Genomic DNA, 24,108 nt, shown 5'->3' on the forward strand with positions numbered 1-24,108 from the left:
AGGCCATGTGTGCAGGACTTTGCTCCAGGGTGAGACTGTGGGTCACAAGGCTGTAATTGTGAAGACTGTGGCAGTGTTAAGCTCTATTTTATTTGCTTTGAGAGGTGGGAAGTGCATAGAGATACTACAGTCCACACAGCATGCAAATCCGTAGGAGGAAGAGGGTAAATTTCAGGGCACGTCTTTTTTTTTTTGCCTTTTATATTTTCTCCCTCTCATTTTTCTGGCGTTCAGAAATATATCTACCCGTGTTGCTCTGCGACTTTCCCTCGCACGATTTCAGCCGCCCCCCGTCAGTTTTGGGATCTCTCATCACACCTCCAATATAAACGTTTGAAGAGATGTGGTTAGAAACTAAGAATAATCAGAAGACCACTTTGCTGTACAGTTTATTTGTTTTCTTCACGAATAAGAGGCCAAAAACGTATGTACACAGATAATTCAAAGAAACCCAAAGTGACGCCAAACCCTGTGCATTGTTTACCGCTTCACCCAAGGGCCTTTGTGTTCAGCATCTTCCAGGCGATTTGGGGGTCATCAAATAGCATGACCCCAATGAGGCAGATTACTTGATGGTAACAAAAACACTTGCAGAGTCGTAACTGCCCCAGCTGCAAATCCCTCATACAATAAATAAGATTTGTGAATAATGCTATTTACTGCCTTTTTTAATCTTTTATGCGCCCCTTACCCACTATATTAACTTAAATCTTGCGCGTTAAAAGGCTGGCACTATCTCCAATTCTCTTGCAGATGTTGTGTGCACGGTTTTTATTTTTTAAGCTTTGCAGAGAGCAAAAAGCTACATGCTTAGCTATCAAACAAAAGCCCTCTGCTTTAGGGGTGAACAATGAATTGCTCTGCCATACACAGTGCCCTGCGCACACACATGGCCCTGCCTGTTGATGCTTGTTATCAGCTCCTCCTGCCCTGCTGTGTCACTGACCTCCGTAGCAGTGCAGGAATATGGTCAATGTGGTGCAGTAGTTTCATTAACTACAGATGGTGACTGTATTTATTTTATGCTGAAGCCAAGTGTCTATGTTCATGCTCTATGGGCCCAGAGTGAAGCAGTAAATCAGCACAAGCCTCCACACTTACACACACCCTAAATCCCACCCCGACCACTGGGGTCATCCCAGGGTGACAGGCCAAGCTCACCTTCACCTCGCTCCCAGGCGAGTGCACTAGGGGGTTAAAGCAGTATTTTATGTTTGGCAACCCGAGAATGAATATGCTGCTCCATGAAGCTATACCGAGAATGTACTGTAACACTTCCAAGCTGCGTCTAATGAGAGCTCCCACTAGACCATGAGGCAGATGATAACTACAAGCAAACAACCTGCAAGTTTATTTGGTGAGGGCTACATTCTGTGAGATAAGGGGGCATCTCACTTACAGGACTGATGTTTAGGACTCCTGGACAGGAGACGCCTTATACCCTGTACGAGCTAGGTGGTACCAGCCCTATTAACCCGTTTCCTACACTGAAATGTTAAGCACTGCCTTGCTCTCCTCGGGCAGTCAGAGGAATAGCTTCATAGTAGGTTAAAGAAAACAATGAAATTAGAAAATATTGGGTTTGCTATTACAGTGCGAGCCAAACTATACACCAATGGATTATTCGAACGAGATATTCTGACCGGTGAGAGACTCGTAGTCAGTGCATCAATAACATAAACCGGAGTCCACGGGAAGTGAAAATATGTAAGGCGCTTTGCAGAATAATTGAAAGGGGCAGGTGATTAAGACCAGTGTCCTGTAATCAGCTGGAAGTGCGCACAGGTACGCAGAATTCTTTACGGGGCAGCAATTCCCAGAGATAACGGAATTCCTCCCCCCCAGACATAAAATGCTGCTTTTCCTATACACCTGCTAAAACAATAAACACTGTCAAAGAAAGCATAAAAGCAGTTGAAAGGCAAATATAATGAATGTACACACATCTGTACATAAACCTTCTGCAGAATTCCCACTTTTAAAATAAACATTGGCCGCAGAATCCTCCTTTTCATGCTGATCCCTCACACCTCGGGGGGCGCCCGCCTCGACATTACAAATAAAAGCACTGCACCGTTGCATTTTATTGGCCGTTTCTGTTTGAAATCAAGGCATATCTTAAAACTACGGTACCAGCTCTGCACGGGGTCATGTTTGTGCTCGATTTCTCTAACAAGTTTATGTGCAAATATGCTGATGAAAACCAGAATTTTTCTCTTTTTTTTTTTTTTTGCAAGCATGCAACTCCTTGCTTCATATAAAAAAAAAAAAAAGAAAGGAAAATGAACTACACGTACGCCAACTTTTCCAAAACCCAGACCAGTAACCCATACAGTTGCTCTCATGACGCAAAGATCTTTTTTTTGTTTCTTTTTCTTCTTCCGCTATTCCAAAAACAAGCAAGTCTATTATTCCCGTGTTGATGCAACGAGGAGGAAATTGGGGGGAGGGGGGGAGGGTGAAAATTCTATCTTGTGCTATAAATGCGCAAGGGGAAGAAAAAAAGAAAAAGAAAAAAAAAAAGAACACATGCGTTCATTAACCCTTTCTCTGCTAGACACATGGAACAGGTGGACTCATCCAGTTTAGGATGGGTTAAACTCGGGACCAAAATTAAAAAGTAAATGGAAAGAGAAAAATTAAAGTTAAACCGTTCAGGGAAAGATGGTGTGTAATGTTGCTCATGAAGTCCACGGGATGCTGAATACTTTCACAGCTGGCGCTGGATTTCGGTTTCTGCCGCTGCTCCCTCCGCCCACCCCTCCCTCCCACCCCCCATTTTTTAGGCCTCCAGCTGTGTGGGTCTCTTCAGATCTCGAATCTGTTTCACTAGGTAGGTTTTCTCGTCGTTAAACTGCTCGTCCTCGGTGCGGTCGTTCTGGAACTTGCTCAGGAACTCTATGAGCTTGCTCTGGTTCTTCAGCAGGATGTCCAGGATGGGTTGAGTCTTGTTGGGGTTGGCTACAAACACCTGTAGAGGAGATGACAGATTACGAGGGGGTGGGGGGGAAGAGAGGGGGGCAGAGAGGAGATGGTTACATTAATATGTGGTTTGGCAACTGGTGGCAGAGAAGAGCGTTTGCATTTTTTTTTGTTACACACAAAATCAATAAACTGAATTCAAAGTCAGTATTATCTACCCACTAAAGTTCCCTTGTGTTTGTTCTAAGCATTCGTTAACTCTATGTCTGTTCCATGTATCTACAACGCTTTTGGTACTTGGGACTACACAAATGATCCCTAGAATGGATCCAGACAGAAGCCCCCACAGAACAATGCATTCAAAGCTCATTTGAAAAAGGAACAGCTATATATTCAGAAATCTATTGCCTCTACAATGTAGCCACAATCATGAATACATCAGTCCTAAACTTAAACATAGCCAAGTATTGACCTTAAACTGCTAAAAAAAAAAATCTTCCTTTAATTACACAAAGATATCAAATATGTATCCAAAATAATAAAACATCAATGGAACACACAGTAAAACCATGGTGGGGAGAACACTGACAGATACCAAGAACCTGCAAGTCAGAAAAACCACAGGACCTCCAAATCTCTGAAATATATCCGATTAATCCCGTGTTTATATATAATAGAGCTCGCTGTGAAACAGTAATATGCAATGTCTAGACCGGATCATTGTTCTAATGTCAAGAAATGTACATATTGTAGTCAAACAATATACTGTATAACTCTCTGCCACCTTTCCAAGGTACTTCTCACATTTACCAATCACCCTCAAGCTTCAAAGCGTGATAACTCGAGGAAAAGTTTATTTCTCTTACTGAATTATTACTGGAGGCTATTCCGTGCATTCTCTACTTCTTCACGATGAACTCTATACTTTTGAGCACATCTCGTTTGTCACATAGATCACCCACCCGACCGTTCCCCAATAACCTTTCACCCCCCTGGAGCACCTTAAACACGTGGAAGGCCTCAAACTGGATATTACGGCTTTTGTCCCGTAGTAAGTTCATCATGAGCTTCAGGTTCTCTGGTTTGCTGATGTACTTGGTCATGATGGTGAAGTTGTGTCTGTCCAGTAGAAGTTCCCCAAGCAGCTGGATTTAGAGCAAAGAGTGGAATGGAAAAATGGGGGTGGCAGGGTGGGCGGGGGGAGTGGAGGGAAAAAGAAGCGGGAAGGAGGGAAAATGAGAGGGGAGGAGGGGGAAAAGAGAGGGGAGGAGGGGAAAAGAGAGGGGAGGAGGGGAAAAAGAGAGGGGAGGAGGGGAAAAGAGAGGGGAGGAGGGGAAAAGAGAGGGGAGGAGGGGAAAAGAGAGTAGAGGAGGGGGAAAAGAGAGTAGAGGAGGGGAAAAGAGAGTAGAGGAGGGTAAAGAGAGGGGAGAAAGAGAGGGGAGAAAGAGAGAGGGGGAAAGAGAGAGGGGGAAAGAGAGAGGGGGAAAGAGAGAGGGGGAAAGAGAGAGGGGGAAAGAGAGAGGGGGAAAGAGAGAGGGGGAAAGAGAGAGGGGGAAAGAGAGAGGGGGAAAGAGTGGAGAGGGGAGAGGGGGAAAGAGTGGAGAGGGGAGAGGGGGAAAGAGTGGAGAGGGGAAAGAGTGGAGAGGGGGAGAGGGGGAAAGAGTGGAGAGGGGAGAGGGGGAAAGAGTGGAGAGAGAGAGGGGGAAAGAGTGGAAAGGGGAAAGGGGGAAAGAGTGGAAAGGGGGAAAGAGTGGAAAGGGGAAAGGGGGAAAGAGTGGAGAGGGGAGAGGGGGAAAGAGTGGAGAGGGGAGAGGGGGAAAGAGTGGAGAGGGGGAAAGAGTGGAGAGGGGAGAGGGGGAAAGAGTGGAGTGGGGAGAGGGGGAAAGAGGGGAGAGGGGGGAAAGAGGGGAGAGGGGGAAAGAGTGGAGAGGGGGAGAGGGGGAAAGAGGGGAGAGGGGGAAAGAGTGGAGAGGGGGAAAGAGTGGAGAGGGGGAAAGAGTGGAGAGGGGGAAAGAGTGGAGAGGGGGAAAGAGTGGAGAGGGGGAAAGAGTGGAGAGGGGGAGAAGACGGGAGAGGGGGAAAGAGGGGAGAGGGGGAAAGAGGGGGGAGAGGAGGAGAGGGGAGGAGAGGAGGGAGAGTGGAGAGGGGGAGAAGAGTGGGGAGGGGGAGGAAAGAGAGGGAGGGGGGGGAAAGAGAGGGAAGGGGGGGGGAAAGAGAGGGAAGGGGGGGAAAGAGAGGGAAGGGGGGGGGAAAGAGAGGGAAGGGGGGGGAAAGAGAGGGAAGGGGGGGGGAAAGAGAGGGAAGGGGGGGAAAGAGAGGGAAGGGGGGGAAAGAGAGGGAAGGGGGGGGAAAGAGAGGGAAGGGGGGGAAAGAGAGGGAAGGGGGGGAAAGAGAGGGAAGGGGGGGGAAAGAGAGGGAAGGGGGGGGAAAGAGAGGGGAGGGGGGGAAAGAGAGGGGAGGGGGGGAAAGAGAGGGGAGGGGGGGAAAGAGAGGGGAGGGGGAGAAAGAGAGGGGAGGGGGGGAAAGAGAGGGGAGGGGTGGAAAGAGGGGAGGGGGGGGAAAGAGAGGGGAGGGGGGGAAAGAGAGGGGAGGGGGGGAAAGAGAGGGGAGGGGGGGAAAGAGAGGGGAGGGGGGGAAAGAGAGGGGAGGGGGGAAAGAGAGGGGAGGGGGGAAAGAGAGGGGAGGGGGGGAAAGAGAGGGGAGGGGGGGAAAGAGAGGGGAGGGGGGGGAAAGAGAGGGGAGGAGGGGAAAGAGAGGGGAGGGGGGGAAAGAGAGAGAGGGGAGGGGGGAAAGAGAGGGGGAGGGGGAAAGAGAGGGGGGAGGGGGGGAGAAGAGAGGGGGGAGGGGGGGGGGAAAGAGAGGGGGGGAGGGGGGGGAAAGAGAGGGGGGGAGGGGGGGGAAAGAGGGGGGGAGGGGGGGAAAGAGAGGGGGGGAGGGGGGGGAAAGAGAGGGGGGAGGGGGGGGAAAGAGAGGGGGGAGGGGGGGAAAGAGAGGGGGGAGGGGGGGGAAAGAGACGGGGGAGGGGGGAGGGGGGAAAGAGAGGGGAGGGGGGGAAGAGAGGGGAGGGGGGGAAAGAGAGGGGAGGGGGGGAAAGAGAGGGGAGGGGGGGAAAGAGAGGGGAGGGGGGAAAGAGAGGGAAGGGGGGGGGAAAGAGAGGGAAGGGGGGGAAAGAGAGGGAAGGGGGGGGAAAGAGAGGGAAGGGGGGGGAAAGAGAGGGAAGGGGGGGGAAAGAGAGGGAAGGGGGGGGAAAGAGAGGGAAGGGGGGGGAAAGAGAGGGAAGGGGGGGGAAAGAGAGGGAAGGGGGGGAAAGAGAGGGAAGGGGGGAAAGAGAGGGGGGAGGGGGAAAGAGAGGGGGGGGGAAAGAGAGGGGGGAGGGGGAAAGAGATGGGGGGGGGAAAGAGAGGGGGGAGGGGGAAAGAGAGGGGGGAGGGGGAAAGAGAGGGGGGAGGGGGGAAAGAGAGGGGGGAGGGGGAAAGAGAGGGGGGAGGGGGAAGAGAGGGGGGAGGGGAAAGAGAGGGGGGGAGGGGGAAAGAGAGGGGGGAGGAGGGGAAGAGAGGGGAGGGGGGGGAAGAGAGGGGAGGGGGGGAAAGAGAGGGGAGGGGGGGGAAAGAGAGGGGAGGGGGGGAAAGAGAGGGGAGGGGGGGAAAGAGAGGGGAGGGGGGGAAAGAGAGGGGAGGGGGGAAGAGAGGGGAGGGGGGGAAAGAGAGGGAAGGGGGGAATGAGAGGGATGGGGGGAAAGAGAGGGGGGAGGGGGAAAGAGAGGGGGGAGGGAAGAGTGGGGGAGGGGGAAAGAGAGGGGGGAGGGGGAATGAGAGGGGGGTGGGGGAAAGAGAGGGGGAGGGGGAAGAGAGGGGGGAGGGGGAAGAGAGGGGGGGAGGGGGAAAGAGAGGGGGGAGGGGGAATGAGTGGGGGGGAGGGGGATTGTGAGGGGGGTGGGGGAAGAGAGGGGGGGGGGGGAATGTGAGGGGGGAGGGGGAAAGAGAGGGGGGAGGGGGGAAGAGAGGGGGGGAGGGGGAAAGAGAGGGGGGGTGGGGGAAAGAGAGGGAGAGAGGGAAAGAGAGGGGGGAGGGGGAAAGAGAGGGGGGGAGGGGGAAAGAGAGGGGGGGAGGGGGAAGTGAGGGGGGAGGGGGAAAGAGAGGGGGGAATGAGGGGGGTGGGGGGAAAGAGAGGGGAGGGGGGGAAGTGAGGGGAGGGGGGAAAGAGAGGGGAGGGGGGGAAGAGAGGGGAGGGGGGGAGAGAGGGGGGGAGGGGGAAAGAGAGGGGGGGAGGGGGAAGAGAGGGGGGGAGGGGGAAGAGAGGGGGGAGGGGGAAGAGAGGGGGGGTGGGGGAAAGAGAGGGGGGGAGGGGGAAAGAGGGGGGGGAGGGGGAAAGAGGGGTGGGGGGGAATGTGAGGGGAGGGGGGGAAAGTGTGGGGAGGGGGGGGAAGAGAGGGGAGGGGGGGAAGAGGGGGGAGGGGGGGGAAGAGAGGGGGAGGGGAAAGAGAGGGGGGAGGGGGAAAGAGAGGGGGGAGGGGGAAAGAGAGGGGGGAGGGGGAAAGAGAGGGGGGAGGGGGAAGAGAGGGGGGAGGGGGAAGAGTGGGGGAGGGGGAAAGAGAGGGGGGAGGGGGAAAGGGGGAAAGAGGGAAAGAGAGGGGGGAGGGGGGAAAGAGAGGGGGGGAGAGGGGAGGAGGGAGGGGGGAAGAGGGGGAGGGGGGGAAGAGGGGAGGGAGGGAAGAGGGGGGAGGGGGGAATGTGAGGGGGGGAGGGGGAAAGTGAGGGGGGGAGGGGGAAGAGAGGGGGGGAGGGGGAAAGAGAGGGGGGGAGGGGGAAGAGAGGGGGGGAGGGGGAAAGAGAGGGGGGGAGGGGGAAAGTGAGGGGGGGAGGGGGAAGAGAGGGGGGAGGGGGAAAGAAAGGGGGGGAGGGGGAAGAAAGGGGGGGAGGGGGAAAGAGAGGGGGGAGGGGGAAAGAGAGGGGGGAGGGGGAAAGAGTGGGGGGAGGGGGAAAGAGAGGGGGGGAGGGGGAAAGAGAGGGGGGGAGGGGGAAAGAGAGGGGGGGAGGGGGAAAGAGAGGGGGGAGGGGGAAAGAGAGGGGGGAGGGGGAAAGAGAGGGGGGAGGGGGAAAGAGAGGGGGGAGGGGGAAGAGAGGGGGGGAGGGGGAAAGAGAGGGGGGGAGGGGGAAAGAGAGGGGGGGGGGGGAAAGAGAGGGGGGGAGGGGGAAGAGAGGGGGGGGAGGGGGAAAGAGAGGGGGGAGGGGGAAAGAGAGGGGGGAGGGGGAAGAGAGGGGGGGAGGGGGAAAGAGAGGGGGGGAGGGGGAAGAGTGGGGGGGAGGGGGGAAGAGAGGGGGAGGGGGAAAGAGACGGGGGAATGAGGGGGGAGGGGGGAAAGAGAGGGGAGGGGGGGAAGAGAGGGGAGGGGGGGAAGAGAGGGGAGGGGGGGAAGAGAGGGGGGGAGGGGGAAAGTGAGGGGGGGAGGGGGAAAGAGAGGGGGGGAGGGGGAATGAGAGGGGGGGAGGGGGAAGAGAGGGGGGGAGGGGGAAAGAGAGGGGGGGAGGGGGAAAGTGGGGGGGGAGGGGGAAAGAGGGGGGGAGGGGGAAAGAGAGGGGGGAGGGGGAAAGAGAGGGGGGAGGGGGAAGAGAGGGGGGGAGGGGGAAAGAGAGGGGGAGGGGGGAAAGAGAGGGAAAGAGAGGGGGGGAGGGAGGGAAAGGAGGGGGGGGGGGGGGAAGAGAGGGGAGGGGGGGGAAGAGAGGGGGGGGGGAAAGAGTGGGGGGGAGGGGGGGAAAGAGAGGGGGGGAAGAGAGGGGTGAGGGGGGAAAGAGGGGAGGGGAAAGAGAGGGGGGGAGAGGGGAGGAGGGGAAGAGGGAGGGGGGAAGAGGGGGAGGGGGGGAAAGAGGGGGATGGGAGGGAAAAGAGGGGGGAGGGGGGGAAGAGAGGGGGGAGGGGGGAAAAGAGAGGGGGAGGGGGGGAAAAGAGAGGGGGAGGGGGGGAAAAGAGAGGGGAGAGGGGGAAGAGAGGGGGGGAAAGAGTGGGGAGAGGGGGGGAAGAGAGGGGAGGGGGGGGGAAAGAGAGGGGTGAGGGGGGAAGAGGGGAGGGGAAAGAGAGGGGGGGGAGAGGGGAGGAGGGGAAGAGGGAGGGGGGAAGAGGGGGAGGGGGGGAATGAGGGGGATGGGAGGGAAAAGAGGGGGGAGGGGGGGAAGAGAGGGGGGAGGGGGGAAAAGAGAGGGGGAGGGGGGGAAAGAGAGGGGAGAGGGGAAGAGAGGGGGGGAAAGAGTGGGGAGAGGGGGGGAAAGAGGGGGAGGGGGGGGAAAGAGAGGGGAGGGGGGGGGAGTGAGGGAGGGGGGAGAGAGGGGGGGGGAAGAGAGGGGGGTGAGAGAGGGGGGGGGGGGGAAGAGAGGGTGGGGGGGGGGAAGAGAGGGGAGGGGGGGAAAGAGGGGAGGGGGGGAAGAGAGGGGAGGGGGGGAAGAGAGGGGAGGGGGGGAAAGAGAGGGGTGGGGGGGGAAAGAGAGGGGAGGGGGGAGAAGAGAGGGGAGGGGGGGGAAAGAGAGGGGAGGGGGGAAAGAGAGGGGAGGGGGGGGGAAGAGAGGGGAGGGGGGGGGGAAGAGGGGAGGGGAGGGGGGGAAGAGGGGAGGGGAGGGAAGAGAGGGGGGGGAAGAGAGGGGAGGGGGGGAAAGAGAGGAGGGGGGGAAGAGAGGAGGGGGGGAGAGAGAGGAGGGGGGAGGAAGAGAGGAGGGGGGAGGAAAGAGAGGGGAGAGAGTGGAGAGAGAGTGACAGGAGACAGAGGGAAGAGAGGCAGACAGTAGGTTAAGAGCGCTTTCACAGCAAATTGTATATATGTTGCCAAGTGGGACTGTAAGACTACTTACTTTGAGTGACTGTCTTTTTGTCACATAGTTTTCCGAGTGAAGCAACTTCTCATATTCACTGAAAAACTGGAAGGATGGAGAGATATTTCAGAGTTGCTCAGTGGTAAGTATAATACACCGGGTTCCTTTTGACCCCTGCACTGTCCTATCAAAATGCTGCTTACTGACCCGAAGATAGATCTGTAATAAATCAGTGTGTACAAACTCAGGAACCAACTCACCCGGTCATAATGCTGCTCCAAAAACTCTGCACTCAGGAGCTTGTGTCTCGTCAGCAGGTCCTGCAAGAGTGAGAGTGAGCTTAGCGAGGCACGGGCAGAGAGGGAGCAGCGTGGGCCACAGGCAGAAAGTAGGAGCCACGTAAACCACTGCCATACGGAGAGCGTCCACAGGCGGGGATCACCTTTGCTAACAAGTGTCTGGACATGTGTGAATAACGTGAGTGTGGCACGAAGCTTCGTTATAATAAGAGGGGACTAAGCAGCGTTAAGGTCAGCACGTTACCTTGAAGGTAGCGAAGGCGTCTGAAGCGATGTCGAACGTGGACATCTCCACATATCGGAAGAAGTCGTAGAACTGCTCCGACCACAGGATGATTTTGGCGAGCGGCTCATGTCGGATACACTCGCGCAGCATGATCCCGCAGTTCAGAGCGATCTCAGGAGACTCATACCTGCAGTTATAACATGAGCTGGTTATAGCACTGCTAACTTCACAGAGCAAGAGACAGAGAGCGCAGAGAGAGCCCCCTGCTAACCTCAAGCAGAGAGAGCCTTAAAGAGAACCCTGCTAACCTCACAGAGCGCGAGCCAGAGAGAACACTGCTAACCTCACAGAGCGCGAGCCAGAGAGAACACTGCTAACCTCACAGAGCGCGAGCCAGAGAGAACACTGCTAACCTCACAGAGCGCGAGCCAGAGAGAACCCTGCTAACCTCACAGAGCGCGAGCCAGAGAGAACACTGCTAACCTCACAGAGCGCGAGACAGAGAGAACACTGCTAACCTCACAGAGCGCGAGACAGAGAACCCTGCTAACCTCACAGAGCGCGAGACAGAGAACCCTGCTAACTTCACAGAGCGCGAGCCAGAGAGAACACTGCTAACCTCACAGAGCGCGAGACAGAGAGAACACTGCTAACCTCACAGAGCGCGAGACAGAGAACCCTGCTAACCTCACAGAGCGCGAGACAGAGAACCCTGCTAACCTCACAGAGCGCGAGCCAGAGAGAACCCTGCTAACCTCACAGAGCGCGAGCCAGAGAGAACACTGCTAACCTCACAGAGCGCGAGACAGAGAGAACACTGCTAACCTCACAGAGCGCGAGACAGAGAACCCTGCTAACCTCACAGAGCGCGAGACAGAGAACCCTGCTAACCTCACAGAGCGCGAGCCAGAGAGAACCCTGCTAACCTCAGAGCGCGAGACAGAGAGAACCCTGCTAACCTCACAGAGCGCGAGCCAGAGAGAACACTGCTAACCTCACAGAGCGCGAGACAGAGAACCCTGCTAACCTCACAGAGCGCGAGACAGAGAACCCTGCTAACCTCACAGAGCGCGAGCCAGAGAACCCTGCTAACCTCACAGAGCGCGAGCCAGAGAACCCTGCTAACCTCACAGAGCGCGAGCCAGAGAGAACACTGCTAACCTCACAGAGCGCGAGCCAGAGAGAACACTGCTAACCTCACAGAGCGCGAGACAGAGAACCCTGCTAACCTCACAGAGCGCGAGACAGAGAACCCTGCTAACCTCACAGAGCGCGAGCCAGAGAGAACACTGCTAACCTCACAGAGCGCGAGACAGAGAACCCTGCTAACCTCACAGAGCGCGAGCCAGAGAGAACCCTGCTAACCTCACAGAGCGCGAGCCAGAGAGAACACTGCTAACCTCAGAGCGCGAGACAGAGAACCATGCTAACCTCACAGAGCGCGAGACAGAGAACCCTGCTAACCTCACAGAGCGCGAGCCAGAGAGAACACTGCTAACCTCACAGAGCGCGAGCCAGAGAGAACACTGCTAACCTCACAGAGCGCGAGACAGAGAGAACACTGCTAACCTCACAGAGCGCGAGACAGAGAGAACCCTGCTAACCTCACAGAGCTCGAGACAGAGAACCCTGCTAACCTCACAGAGCACGAGCCAGAGAGAACCCTGCTAACCTCACAGAGCGCGAGCCAGAGAGAACACTGCTAACCTCACAGAGCGCGAGCCAGAGAGAACACTGCTAACCTCACAGAGCGCGAGACAGAGAACCCTGCTAACCTCACAGAGCGCGAGACAGAGAACCCTGCTAACCTCACAGAGCACGAGCCAGAGAGAACCCTGCTAACCTCAGAGCGCGAGACAGAGAACCATGCTAACCTCACAGAGCGCGAGACAGAGAACCCTGCTAACCTCACAGAGCGCGAGCCAGAGAGAACACTGCTAACCTCACAGAGCGCGAGCCAGAGAGAACACTGCTAACCTCACAGAGCGCGAGACAGAGAGAACACTGCTAACCTCACAGAGCGCGAGACAGAGAGAACCCTGCTAACCTCACAGAGCTCGAGACAGAGAACCCTGCTAACCTCACAGAGCACGAGCCAGAGAGAACCCTGCTAACCTCACAGAGCGCGAGCCAGAGAACCCTGCTAACCTCACAGAGCGCGAGACAGAGAACCCTGCTAACCTCACAGAGCGCGAGACAGAGAGAACACTGCTAACCTCACACAGCGCGAGCCAGAGAACCCTGCTAACCTCACAGAGCGCGAGACAGAGAACCCTGTTAACCTCAGAGAGCACGAGACAGAGAACCCTGCTAACCTCACAGAGCATGAGACAGAGTACCCTGCTAACCTCACAGAGCGTGAGACAGAGAACCCTGCTAACCTCACAGAGCGCGAGCCAGAGAACCCTGCTAACCTCACAGAGCGCGACACAGAGAACCCTGTTAACCTCAGAGAGCACGAGACAGAGAACCCTGCTAACCTCACAGAGCATGAGCCAGAGAACCCTGCTAACCTCACAGAGCGCGAGACAGAGAACCCTGCTAACCTCACAGAGCGCGAGCCAGAGAGAACACTGCTAACCTCACAGAGCGCGAGACAGAGAACCCTGCTAACCTCACAGAGCACGAGCCAGAGAGAACCCTGCTACCGTCACAGAGCGCGAGCCAGAGAACCCTGCTAACCTCACAGAGCGCGAGCCAGAGAACCCTGCTAACCTCACAGAGCGCGAGCCCGAGAACCCTGCAAACCTCACAGAGCGCGAGACAGAGAGAACACTGCTAACCTCACAGAGCGCGAGCCAGAGAGAACACTGCTAACCTCACAGAGCGCGAGCCAGAGAGAACACTGCTAACCTCACAGAGCGCGAGCCAGAGAACCCTGCTAACCTCACAGAGCACGAGCCAGAGAGAACCCTGCTACCGTCACAGAGCGCGAGCCAGAGAACCCTGCTAACCTCACAGAGCGCGAGCCAGAGAACCCTGCTAACCTCACAGAGCGCGAGCCCGAGAACCCTGCTAACCTCACAGAGCGCGAGACAGAGAGAACCCTGCTAACCTCACAGAGCGCGAGCCAGAGAGAACCCTGCTAACCTCACAGAGCATGACCCAGAGAACCCTGCTAACCTCACAGAGCGCGAGCCTGAGAACCCTGCTAACCTCAAAGAGCGCGAGCCCGAGAACCCTGCTAACCTCACAGAGCGTAAGTCAGAAAGATAGCACTGCTAACCTCATGCAGAGAGATTTCTTGACAGACACTACAGGGCACATGCATGTAACTAGCCGGTCTGACAGGCACTGCAGGGTACATGCCTGTAACGTGTAAGCCGGCCTGACAAGACACTGAAGGGTACTTGCATTTAATATGTAAGTTTCCCTGACAGACACAGTGAGCAGTATAGAATAAAATCCGGCGTAACTAATCTTAGCCAACAAGTTTTAGGTTTTCTACATATTAATTCTCCAACTGAAGGGTGACAATGACACACACAAAAGGGAGTTATGGGACAGTTTTTCCCTCCCACTGCAGGGGGACAGTTCGCACCCTTTCAGCAGCATGAAGAGAATGTTTTGCTGGGTACAGATATACTCCACAGTCGGTGTCCTCGTCCCGATCTGCCGTCGCAGAATGTTGTTGAAGATCTGAGCCACATCTTTCTTGCCCTGAGAGAAAAACCTTAGATTGTAAGCTCTTTGGGAGAGTATTAATTATACTTGTAATATTTTTCAGTGCTTGATGCAGTGGACACTGGGAGTGATATTAGATTGCAAATACATTGCATTAAAAGTTAATTGCATCTGTTATCTCAGATTACAAGCTTTATAGAACCAGTGTCATTAAATAGTAAGACTGATAATAGGAACAATAAATATGTACTTGGGTGGAAAGTTCCATATATCCCATCACTGTGTGAGTGACGTCACTGCCCCTCCCCATTGTGAGTGACATCACTGCCCTCTCTGTGTCCATGTGTGAGTGACATCACTGCCCCTCCCCATTGTGTGAGTGACATCACTGCCCTCTCTGTGTCCATGTGTGAGTGACGTCACTGCCCCTCCCCATTGTGAGTGACATCACTGCCCTCTCTGTGTCCATGTGTGAGTGACATCACTGCCCCTCCCCATTGTGTGAGTGACATCACTGCCCTCTCTGTGTCCATGTGTGAGTGACGTCACTGCCCCTCCCCATTGTGTGAGTGACATCACTGCCCTCTCTGTGTCCATGTGTGAGTGACATCACTGCCCCTCCCCATTGTGTGAGTGACATCACTGCCCTCTCTGTGTCCATGTGTGAGTGACGTCACTGCCCCTCCCCATTGTGTGAGTGACATCACTGCCCTCTCTGTGTCCATGTGTGAGTGACTTCACTGCCTGCCCCCTGTGTGAGAATGTCACAGTCTTCTCATGTCCCTGTGCACGAGGATGTCACTGTCGGGTGTCACCTCAAAGTCTATAAGCTGCAGGTCGGCCACCAGAGTCCCCAGGAGGCCACTGTTGTAGAGTTCCTGAGCCAGCTGGGCCACGGCCTCGGTCTGAGGCTCCTTCTCATTCGTCCCGTACAGGATTTCCTTCATGGCCAGCAGGTTTTTTGACACCTCTTCGGTGGCCTGGGGAAGGAGTGTGTGTTAATGGAGGGCATGGTCACTAGTCAGATAACCTTTGCTGATGGGGGTTCGAGGAAAATCAGCAACACATTGCATGACATTGCTACATACACAAATGATTAAAACACTGCCTTTTTTTGCAGCGCAGTGTGTGGTCTAATAGAGGTGTGTGTCTGTGTGTGTGTGTCTGTGTGTGTGTGTCTGTGTCTGTGTGTGTGTGTCTGTGTGTATGTGTCTGTGTGTGTGTGTCTGTCTGTGTGTGTGTGTCTGTGTGTGTGTGTCTGTGTGTGTGTGTCTGTGTGTGTGTGTCTGTGTGTGTGTGTGTGTGTGTCTGTGTGTGTGTGTCTGTGTGTGTGTGTCTGTGTGTCTGTGTGTGTGTGTCTGTGTGTGTGTCTGTGTGTGTCTGAAGAATAAATGAGTACTTCAGTATTAGGTGATAACTTCTTTTATTTGCTGACCTGAGGAAGAGAGCAGGACTCTCGAAAGCTTGTCCTATGACAAATTGTTAGTCCATATAAAAAAAAGGTATCACCTAATACTGAAGATATAGATATACATCATAGAAAAAAGGACGGTACTCATGTACCAATTGCCAAACTTGCCTGGGTGCACTGTAAGTAAGAATATACAAAAATATGGAGATAAACAGGCACTCTTAACAGAATCTCCAAGTCACGTACGCAGCACATTATTAGTGTATTCCCTATTCTATACACAATATTTTATTCTTCACACCGATGTCTGCACACATTATTGGATAATGGAATGTATGCTAAGTTTATTGCTACAGTAGATTTGGTCATATTGAGTGTTTATGCTGATGTTTACGTATGTTGGTGTCTTTTCACCCTGACTTGAGGGTGGCCGGTTTCTAGGCGCACCCTTTTGGCGCAGTTTTGCAGACTCCACATGGTTTCTTCCTTAAAAAGGGTCTCAGTTTGTTGTATTTGCATTTTGAGAAAGGTCTTATAAGAAGACCAAAGCATCGATCTTTGGAATAAAACCTATTTTTCTATATTGAGTTCCTGAGCATGCACGCATCACTCGTTGAGTGCCATACTCGCACGCAAGAAGCATCACTCGTTCAGAGCAATACTCTCCCGCAGTACAGAACTGTCCAGAGTATGACGGCAAACTTCAAATTCTCCAGAACCGCTGCTCCTTAGACAACACGAGTTCTTACTGGGGCTGTATACAAATATCTGCTGACCCTCATTGCCCACCTGTAACAGAATCTTCGTGATGGATACCCAGAGAGGGGTGGTTAAGGGAATTGCTTTGGAAGGCAGGGTAGCTGTGTGTATGGGGTAACTCTCCTCTCAGCTGCAAAATGAGACAGCGTCGAGAAAGCAATATACAACGCACAGACAGAATGCAGAGGAGCAGGAAGGCCCGTGGAGCTGCTCAAATGTAAATATGTTAAAAATAGGGGAATCGGGGAAAACACACCAAAATACTTTAATATTCAGGACTTTTCTTTCCATTCTTCATAGGAGTTGGGCCATTTAATCCTGCAGAAAATCATCTTAAAAAGTGGCCTAAAAAAAATAGAGATTTCCCTACACTATAAAATAGGAAGAATCACTGTGAAAAGCATAAACCAAGCTTGTCAAGGATGACACAACAGGAGAAGTGGCAGGGCTGTCACTGTATCCCTTTTAGAGTCTTGTAATGCACGGCGGAGCCCTCCAGCACCACAAGGGTCAAATAGGCAACAAGTCCATTCTATGCAGACAAAGAAATGCCATCACTACATGGAGTTCATACCGTGTGCTCAATGCACAGACCAAGCACACGCCTGTCTGCTCACAGCAAGTAAAACAATTCCCATTCATATGTTGGTTTACAAACTCCGGATCAGAACCTTGTGACAGTAAGGGTAGATTTAGGCTCCTTTTACACGAAGATTAAACCCGCCATTACCCTTACCTGTCAATATGATATGATGTATTTATTTATGTATGTACAGTTTATTGTACCAGTCCTATATACGTTCTTTTTAACGAATGTAAAACGGTGATGTACAGCTCTGTTCAAAGTGATGGACCTGCAGGGGTTAACTCTTGTAAAAGGAGTTGTAATCATATCAGAGGTTGGTATTGTAGGCCTGGATACTGATGGGATTAGGCCCCTTGTTGAGGAACCAGGGAGAGGTCGAGTTCACTTGTTCTCCAAGAAAGCTGTAAGCCCTGGGGCTAAATCTGTATTGTCTGACTGTGGAGAGGGATTGTATGGGCATTGTCCGGTACCTGCCGTCATCCTGTGGACAATGCTATGGATAGGGATGACCATATTTGGGCATGCCATTTGGGGGCTTCCTGGCCCAACTTCAACCAGGTCTGGGGCCATGTGCTGACACCAGGACTATTGTTCCTACCCAGACTAGCTGGCATCTCCCCGTTTGGGACAGGGGTATAAATACTCCTTCTCCCAGCCTTAAGTGAGTTATTATGGGCTTGATAGCCTCTGTGCTGACAGGGGACTGGCAGAGCCCCTGTAAAGAAAGAGCTGACATGGAGTCAGCAGAAGGGAAACAAGGAGACCCAGTGCAGGGGTCTGAAGAATCCTGTGGAGGTGCGGTCTGTCCCTTTTAATGTATAACCATAACCAAAGAAGCAAGTAGTGGCAGCGCACTGCCGGATGAAAACAGACCTGGACTGCCTGGATTTCACCACCGACAACGTAGCGTATTTCTTTACCACCTACAATACCTTAGAGGGTATCTCCCCCTGAGTACACGGATAAAGAAACCCAGAGCCACCCGAAAGGTCGAGGAACCTCAGGTGCAACATTGATACAATCTTCGATTAAGGAAAGAGAAGTAAAAGACTGAAACCCATCATGGACCACCCACACCGACCAACATACCACCCCAGGGGCTTGGAACGATGAATGCCTGTAATTGCCATCTTTACAGCTGGCACTCTGATGGGCATAGGTGGCTATCACATATGTGGTCTCCAGGGATGACCTGCGTATGGGAAACGTGACTAAAGGCATCACCAATCCTCTTAATAGGACAAGAAGAGAAGCAAGCCATCCATGGAAGCACTATAAGAACAGTTATCTACAAGCAACACACAAATATGCTGTTGTACTAAATGTCTCCAACTGCTGGGTGTGTGCTCTCCTTCCCTTAGGCAGTCACAGGGGTATACTAAAGCTTCCGATCCCATGGACACCAAGAGAGACCTGTGGGATGATCGAAACCGTCAACCGAACTGACTGATGCCAGTAACTACTGCAGTGGCTATGAAGAAAACAATCTTCCTCTACGTAACCCCAATCTTGACATTATTGCAAAGAAAGATGGGATCCCCATGTTACAATTGGCTACTAAAACTTGTGGATGTGTGGGCTATGTTCAAAAAGGATTTACTCCAGTTTTAAAAAGTGAATGCAATTTCTCCCAAATTTTTACAAAACCAACACGAGAAACCAAAAATGTCACGTTAAAACGGACTAATGGCTCTCTGAAATGTATCATATCTTTTATTGCTTTGCTTAGACTGCTAGAATATACCAATATGTATAACAAGTAACTATGTAGATGCTAAGATAAGCAAGTTGAAATACATCATGACATTGTGAAATTATGCATTCACACCTCCTTGCTTAGGGTAAAATGGGCTGCTTAGGGCTAAGACCTCGGTGTGCTTATGTTAATCGGACATCATGTCGGACCATATGCAACTTCACTCTTGCCACAGCTGAAGCAAAAATTTTAAAAAGTCTCTGAACCGACTTCTTCCTAAGGTCAGAGTGAACTTCGTTTTTTTCAGCCTGAGCTGCTTGAAGTGAAGCAATGGCGGGGAATTTTAAACTGCTGGCTAGCGACGAGCAAGTCAGTGCTACCCATACTACCAAGAACAGCGGGAACGCATATCGGGGTAAGCTTCTGGAAGGAGATCCCAGCACCTTGGACTTTAGGCTGCTCCCCCAGTTACCCAGTTGGGGAAGTTTGTGTGTTTTATGCACTGAAGGTTTGTGGAATCTTTTTCCAATACATTCACTTTTGTTCAACTCTACAGTTCTGTCTAGTGTACTGATCCTTGGTGTAATTGTCTTGGTCTCCTGTGATAAACCTCAAAGCCATCGGAGATGTAGAATCCACCTAGTTTAATATAACTCTTTGAATTTACGGTGTTGGCTTAATATGTGCACATAATACATATTTCTCAGGGTAGTGAGGTGAATACTACACAAACTCCACATTTCCTCGCGAGATTTCTATCTGTCAACATGAGAAAAACATTTGCACAGGACAGTGAATGCTCACGCTGGGCACACGGTGGCAGGAAGACGGGAACTTGTTTGGGCTTTTCATGGAGCAAATAAAAGCGTCATCTCTCCACTGGCCGGGGTCTATCAGCTTTGGAAGGTGTATTTAAAGCATTGACAGGGCAACAGCAGAAGAGGAAATAATGCACAAACATAAGATACGCTGTCAAGTTTCAAAAGGGCTTGTGCACAGGAAACCAGACATTTATAGAGTGGGAAGTGGGAAATGAAACTGTGCCATCTATGAACCAAAGACAGTATGGCAGTGACACACACACACGACAAATGGTATACAGATTCTGTTTTCCAGACTACGGAGTGAACCTGACAGAAGAGACCTATGGGTATGGAGTCTGTACCTTCCACTCCCGGATTACATCCTTCCTGTATTACCTTCATGTAATTCAAAAGGAACAGCAACATTTGATGCATGTTCCTGTGTCACTATGTGACTTGTGAGTGAGCAGACACAACGGGTCAGTGTCACCCTGTGGGGCGCAGACTGGATATGGCAGAATCAGGAAGCTAACAAGTTGTTACAAAACATGTGCCTGAACCAGCTGTGTCATCCGTGTTATCTGGGAAGCCTCCAGTACTGAATCCCTTCCTGTGCACCCAGATACCGAGGTGACTCCAGGCCTGGTGCACAACACACATCTACTGAGAAGCACAGGGGGCACTGCAAGCATGTAACATTTTCTGTACGGTTTCACTTTAGGAGCTCAAACTTATTGCAAGGGGGAAGATGGGGGGGAGAGGGGTGGCGAAAGCTGCAACAATTGCAGTGGTACAGTGATTAGGTAGCGTTAAAAGGCAGATCTGAGGAATGTGACGGAGGGGGGGAGAAGCAGCTCACTAAAAATAAAGACACAAATGGCAGTCTTCCTTGGTTTGGACTTAAGTGGGAAGAGGCTTATACAGCGTATCTCCATGTGGCACGGGCTCAGTTTGTGTGAGCAGCTACAAGCAGATACCTTAGTGCATGTGATATTGGGATATACCAACACCACCTCTCCAACACTCTCATACAATGTGCCGGGAAGCAGCTACCTGTGCTAGAGAAGGTTTTAGAGAAGGTCCCCAGTGCAGGGAAGACCTGTTTACACCATTCTGAATAAAGGACCCATGAGGTGACCTGTGGTTCTGAGTTACATAAAAGGAGACGTGAGGAGTCGGTAAGTGATCATCTGCATACAGAGTATTTGAGGCATTGACACAGGTGTGTTTGAGGGGCAGTGGTGGCAGGCGTACCTTCTCAGCCTTCTTGTCGGAGATATCCTGCTTCTCCAACACGGTGATGCTCTCCTTCAGATTCTTCACTATGTCTGCGGGAGACTTGTGCGACTTTCCGAAGGGGAACGGCATGGCTGGCAGGGGTCACTCCGTGCTCTGTTTTCCTGAGCCTCCTGCAGAGAGGGGGGGGGGGGGGGGGGGAAGAGAGACAGAACAATGTGTGAAGGGAGGAAGAGCAGACCAGCACATCAGCAGTTGGTCTCTGAAGTGGGACAGTGCCAGCCTGGCCAACGGGTTGTGCATGCGAAGCTGACTGCAAGCGCTCTGGCTTAGAGGTGTTTGAGCCTTTACTTGTAAGGCCGCGCATATAGTGATGTCGATGGCGACACAGGCGAAAGATATATATCGCTGGGTGGCGGCGGCGCGGGTTTCCTGGCATTTGATTGGTTCAAGGGCTGTCACGAGGCGACAGCCCTTGAAAAATCAAATTTTGCCGGCTACCAGTTTTCGCGACGGCGCTCCGTCGCATTGTCGCGCTTACTATAAGCGCACGTGGCGGCAATGCATTTGTTTTCGGGCGACGTCGCGTCGCCGGCACTATAAGCGCGGCCTAACACTATACCTGCACAGGACAGACTGGATACGCAGGTCACATGCCCACATATACACGTCATATGCCTACAGAGAAGGGACGGGCTCAATCTGCCCCCACACCCTTAGTGCATAATTTGTTATGTTTTATTTGTTACTGTAATGTTCATTTTACAGTTTGTACATTTTTGTAAACATGCTTATTATTTAATACGACAAATATATCTAAATAGATAAATGGCTAAAATAATAATAATTCAATAAAAAATGTTTAATAAGAAAACACGGTTACGTTTTTGGCTGTCAAAAGGTGATTAACCTTGCCAGGAATTTGGGCACTTGTGTGTTGTTGGGAACCCATATTTGGGGGTCTTTAGTGGAAGGTGACCCAGGTGTAGATAGCAGCTGTAACTTTTAGGCTGTGTCAGATTTTAGCTATATCCCACTGTAAGGCAAGGTGCTTGGATTGTGTTTGGTATTGTATGGCTAGCAAGGCTAAAAGGGCTTGATTAGAAATTGTATTTATTATGTTACTTCTTTACTTATGAAAGCATATGATTGTGTACGTGTCACTTTTTTATATGAAGGCTTTTTGGGGTTGGAGGGAGGTTAGGGCATTATAGGGCTTCAAGAACATCTTACAAGATCGTATAAGGTGGCCATCGTACAGGCATACCCCACATTAACGTATGCAAATAACATCCAGACATCCCTCTGCTGTACCGAGGAATATATTAATTTACTATTCCATTTAAATAAATGAAGCCGTCCCTGTCGTGTTACATGATGATATCCAATAGTATTCCAGATGTGGGGGCAGTGGAGAAGCGAGATTAGAGGGGGGAGAGGGTGGGCGGTAGTCCCGGAGGTGTGAGATTGGGTGGGGCAGCCCCCGAGCGGTGAGGTGAGGTGGGGCGGGGCAGCCCCCGAGCATCAGCTCCAGGGGTTGGGGGGGGGGCTGAGATGGGGAAGGGCGGGATCTTGAACAGACTGCGGTTTTAGCAGAAGCCCTGAGAGAGGCATAGAGCAGCAATTCCAAGGATGTAGGGATCTCGCCTAAGGGAAAATCGGAAGCAGCAAAAACGACATTTTATAAACATTTCCCCAATTTGGAAATAAAACTTGCGCTGCTGGAGGATACACAGGGAGCATATTTGCCCCCGCACCACAGACAGGGCCGCAGTACCGGAAGTTCAGGTCTCTGTCACTCATTGTCACACAGACCTTTGTGCAGTGAAGATACAAAGTCTGCTGCCTTACCCGCTATCAGTAAACATGTGGCAAGCAACAGTCAGCTATAGATAAATGTACAGTCACACTCACTAGCACTACAGAGAGCGCTCAGCCATGTAATAATCTCCAAGAATAAGAACACTATCAAAAATGTATATGTGTATAGAAGTCAGACACTCTCAGGATCAATAGATATAGGGTAACAAAAGTTTTTACTCGAACAGTTTGGTCTACCAAACTGTGGGTGCAGTCAACACTAGATGACACTCTGCTTCAGCTGGGAGTAGCAGCAAGCACACTATTGTTCCTACCCTAAAAAAGGGAGATAACTGGGAGAAGAGAAGATGGGGGGCGGGGAGTGGGAGAGAGCGAGCGCGAAGGAAGGGGGGGGGAGAGCGAGCGCGAAGGAAGGGGGGCGGGAGAGCGAGCGCGAAGGAAGGGGGGAGAGAGCGAGCGCGAAGGAAGGGGGGGAGAGAGCGAGCGCGAAGGAGGGGGGAGAGAGCGAGCGCGAAGGAAGGGGGGGAGAGAGCGCGCGCGAAGGAAGGGGGGAGAGAGCGCGCGCGAAGGAAGGGGGGGAGAGAGCGCGCGCGAAGGAAGGGGGGGAGAGAGCGCGCGCGAAGGAAGGGGGGGAGAGAGCGCGCGCGAAGGAAGGGGGGGAGAGAGCGCGCGCGCGAAGGAAGGGGGGGAGAGAGCGCACGAAGGAAGGGGGGGAGAGAGCGCGCGCGAAGGAAGGGGGGGAGAGAGCGCGCGCGAAGGAAGGGGGGAGAGAGCGCGCGCGAAGGAAGAGGGGGAGAGAGCGCGCGCGAAGGAAGGGGGGGAGAGAGCGCGCGCGAAGGAAGGGGGGGAGAGCGCGCGCGAAGGAAGGGGGGAGAGAGCGCGCGCGAAGGAAGGGGGGGAGAGAGCGCGCGCGAAGGAAGGGGGGGAGAGAGCGCGCGCGAAGGAAGGGGGGGAGAGAGCGCGCGCGAAGGAAGGGGGGGAGAGAGCGCGCGCGAAGGAAGGGGGGGAGAGAGCGCGCGCGAAGGAAGGGGGGAGAGAGCGCGCGCGAAGGAAGGGGGGGAGAGAGCGCGCGCGAAGGAAGGGGGGGAGAGAGCGCGCGCGAAGGAAGGGGGGGAGAGAGCGCGCGCGAAGGAAGGGGGGAGAGAGCGCGTGCGAAGGAAGGGGGGGAGAGAGCTCGCGAAGGAAGGGGGGGAGAGAGCTCGCGAAGGAAGGAGGGGAGAGAGAGCGCGAAGGAAGGGGGGGAGAGAGAGCGCGAAGGAAGGGGGGGGAGAGAGAGCGCGAAGGAAGGGGGGAGAGAGAGCGCGAAGGTAGCGGGGAGAGAGAGCGCGAAGGAAGGGGGGAGAGAGAGAGCGCGAAGGAGGGGGGGAGAGAGAGAGCGCGAAGGAAGGGGGGGAGAGAGCGCGAAGGAAGGGGGGGAGAGAGAGAGCGCGAAGGAAGGGGGGGAGAGAGAGAGCGCGAAGGAAGGGGGGGAGAGAGAGAGCGCGAAGGAAGGGGGGGAGAGAGAGAGAGTGAAGGAAGGGGGGGGGAGAGAGAGAGCGCGACGGAAGGGGGGGGAGAGAGAGAGCGCGACGGAAGGGGGTGGAGAGAGAGAGCGCGACGGAAGGGGGGGGAGAGAGAGAGCGCGACGGAAGGGGGGGGAGAGAGAGAGCGCGACGGAAGGGGGGGGAGAGAGAGAGCGCGAAGGAAGGGGGGGAGAGGAGAGAGCGCGAAGGAAGGGGGGAGAGAGCGAGAGGGGGGGAGAGAGAGAGCGCGAGAGGGGGGAGAGAGAGCGCGCGAGAGGGGGAGAGAGAGAGAGCGCGAGAGGGGAGAGAGAGAGAGAGCGCGAGAGGGGGAGAGAGAGAGAGAGCGAGAGGGGGAGAGAGAGAGAGAGAGAGAGCGAGGAGGGGGAGAGAGAGCGAGAGAGAGAGCGAGAGGGGAGGAGAGAGAGC

The 24,108-nt window shown here is 53.6% G+C and overlaps 1 protein-coding gene across 1 annotated transcript in view; it reads right to left on the reverse strand.

Moving 5' to 3' along the window:
• Positions 1-371: 371 nt before the first annotated feature.
• The window catches only part of LOC142465820 (calcium-binding protein 39), a 27,422-nt gene continuing 3,685 nt past the window's right edge, over positions 372-24,108 (reverse strand). Inside the window, exons 2-9 of the mRNA XM_075570141.1 lie at positions 20,378-20,532; positions 14,684-14,848; positions 13,786-13,904; positions 10,263-10,431; positions 9,980-10,039; positions 9,759-9,824; positions 3,924-4,067; positions 372-2,971 (exon numbers count right to left, since the gene is read on the reverse strand). Coding sequence (XP_075426256.1) covers positions 2,783-2,971; positions 3,924-4,067; positions 9,759-9,824; positions 9,980-10,039; positions 10,263-10,431; positions 13,786-13,904; positions 14,684-14,848; positions 20,378-20,491 — 1,026 coding nt within the window. The 5' untranslated portion in view covers positions 20,492-20,532 and the 3' untranslated portion in view covers positions 372-2,782. The remainder of the gene's footprint in view (positions 2,972-3,923; positions 4,068-9,758; positions 9,825-9,979; positions 10,040-10,262; positions 10,432-13,785; positions 13,905-14,683; positions 14,849-20,377; positions 20,533-24,108) is intronic.

This window comes from Ascaphus truei, chromosome 14 (assembly GCF_040206685.1).
Source record: "Ascaphus truei isolate aAscTru1 chromosome 14, aAscTru1.hap1, whole genome shotgun sequence".
Taxonomy (NCBI): Eukaryota; Metazoa; Chordata; class Amphibia; order Anura; family Ascaphidae; genus Ascaphus; species Ascaphus truei.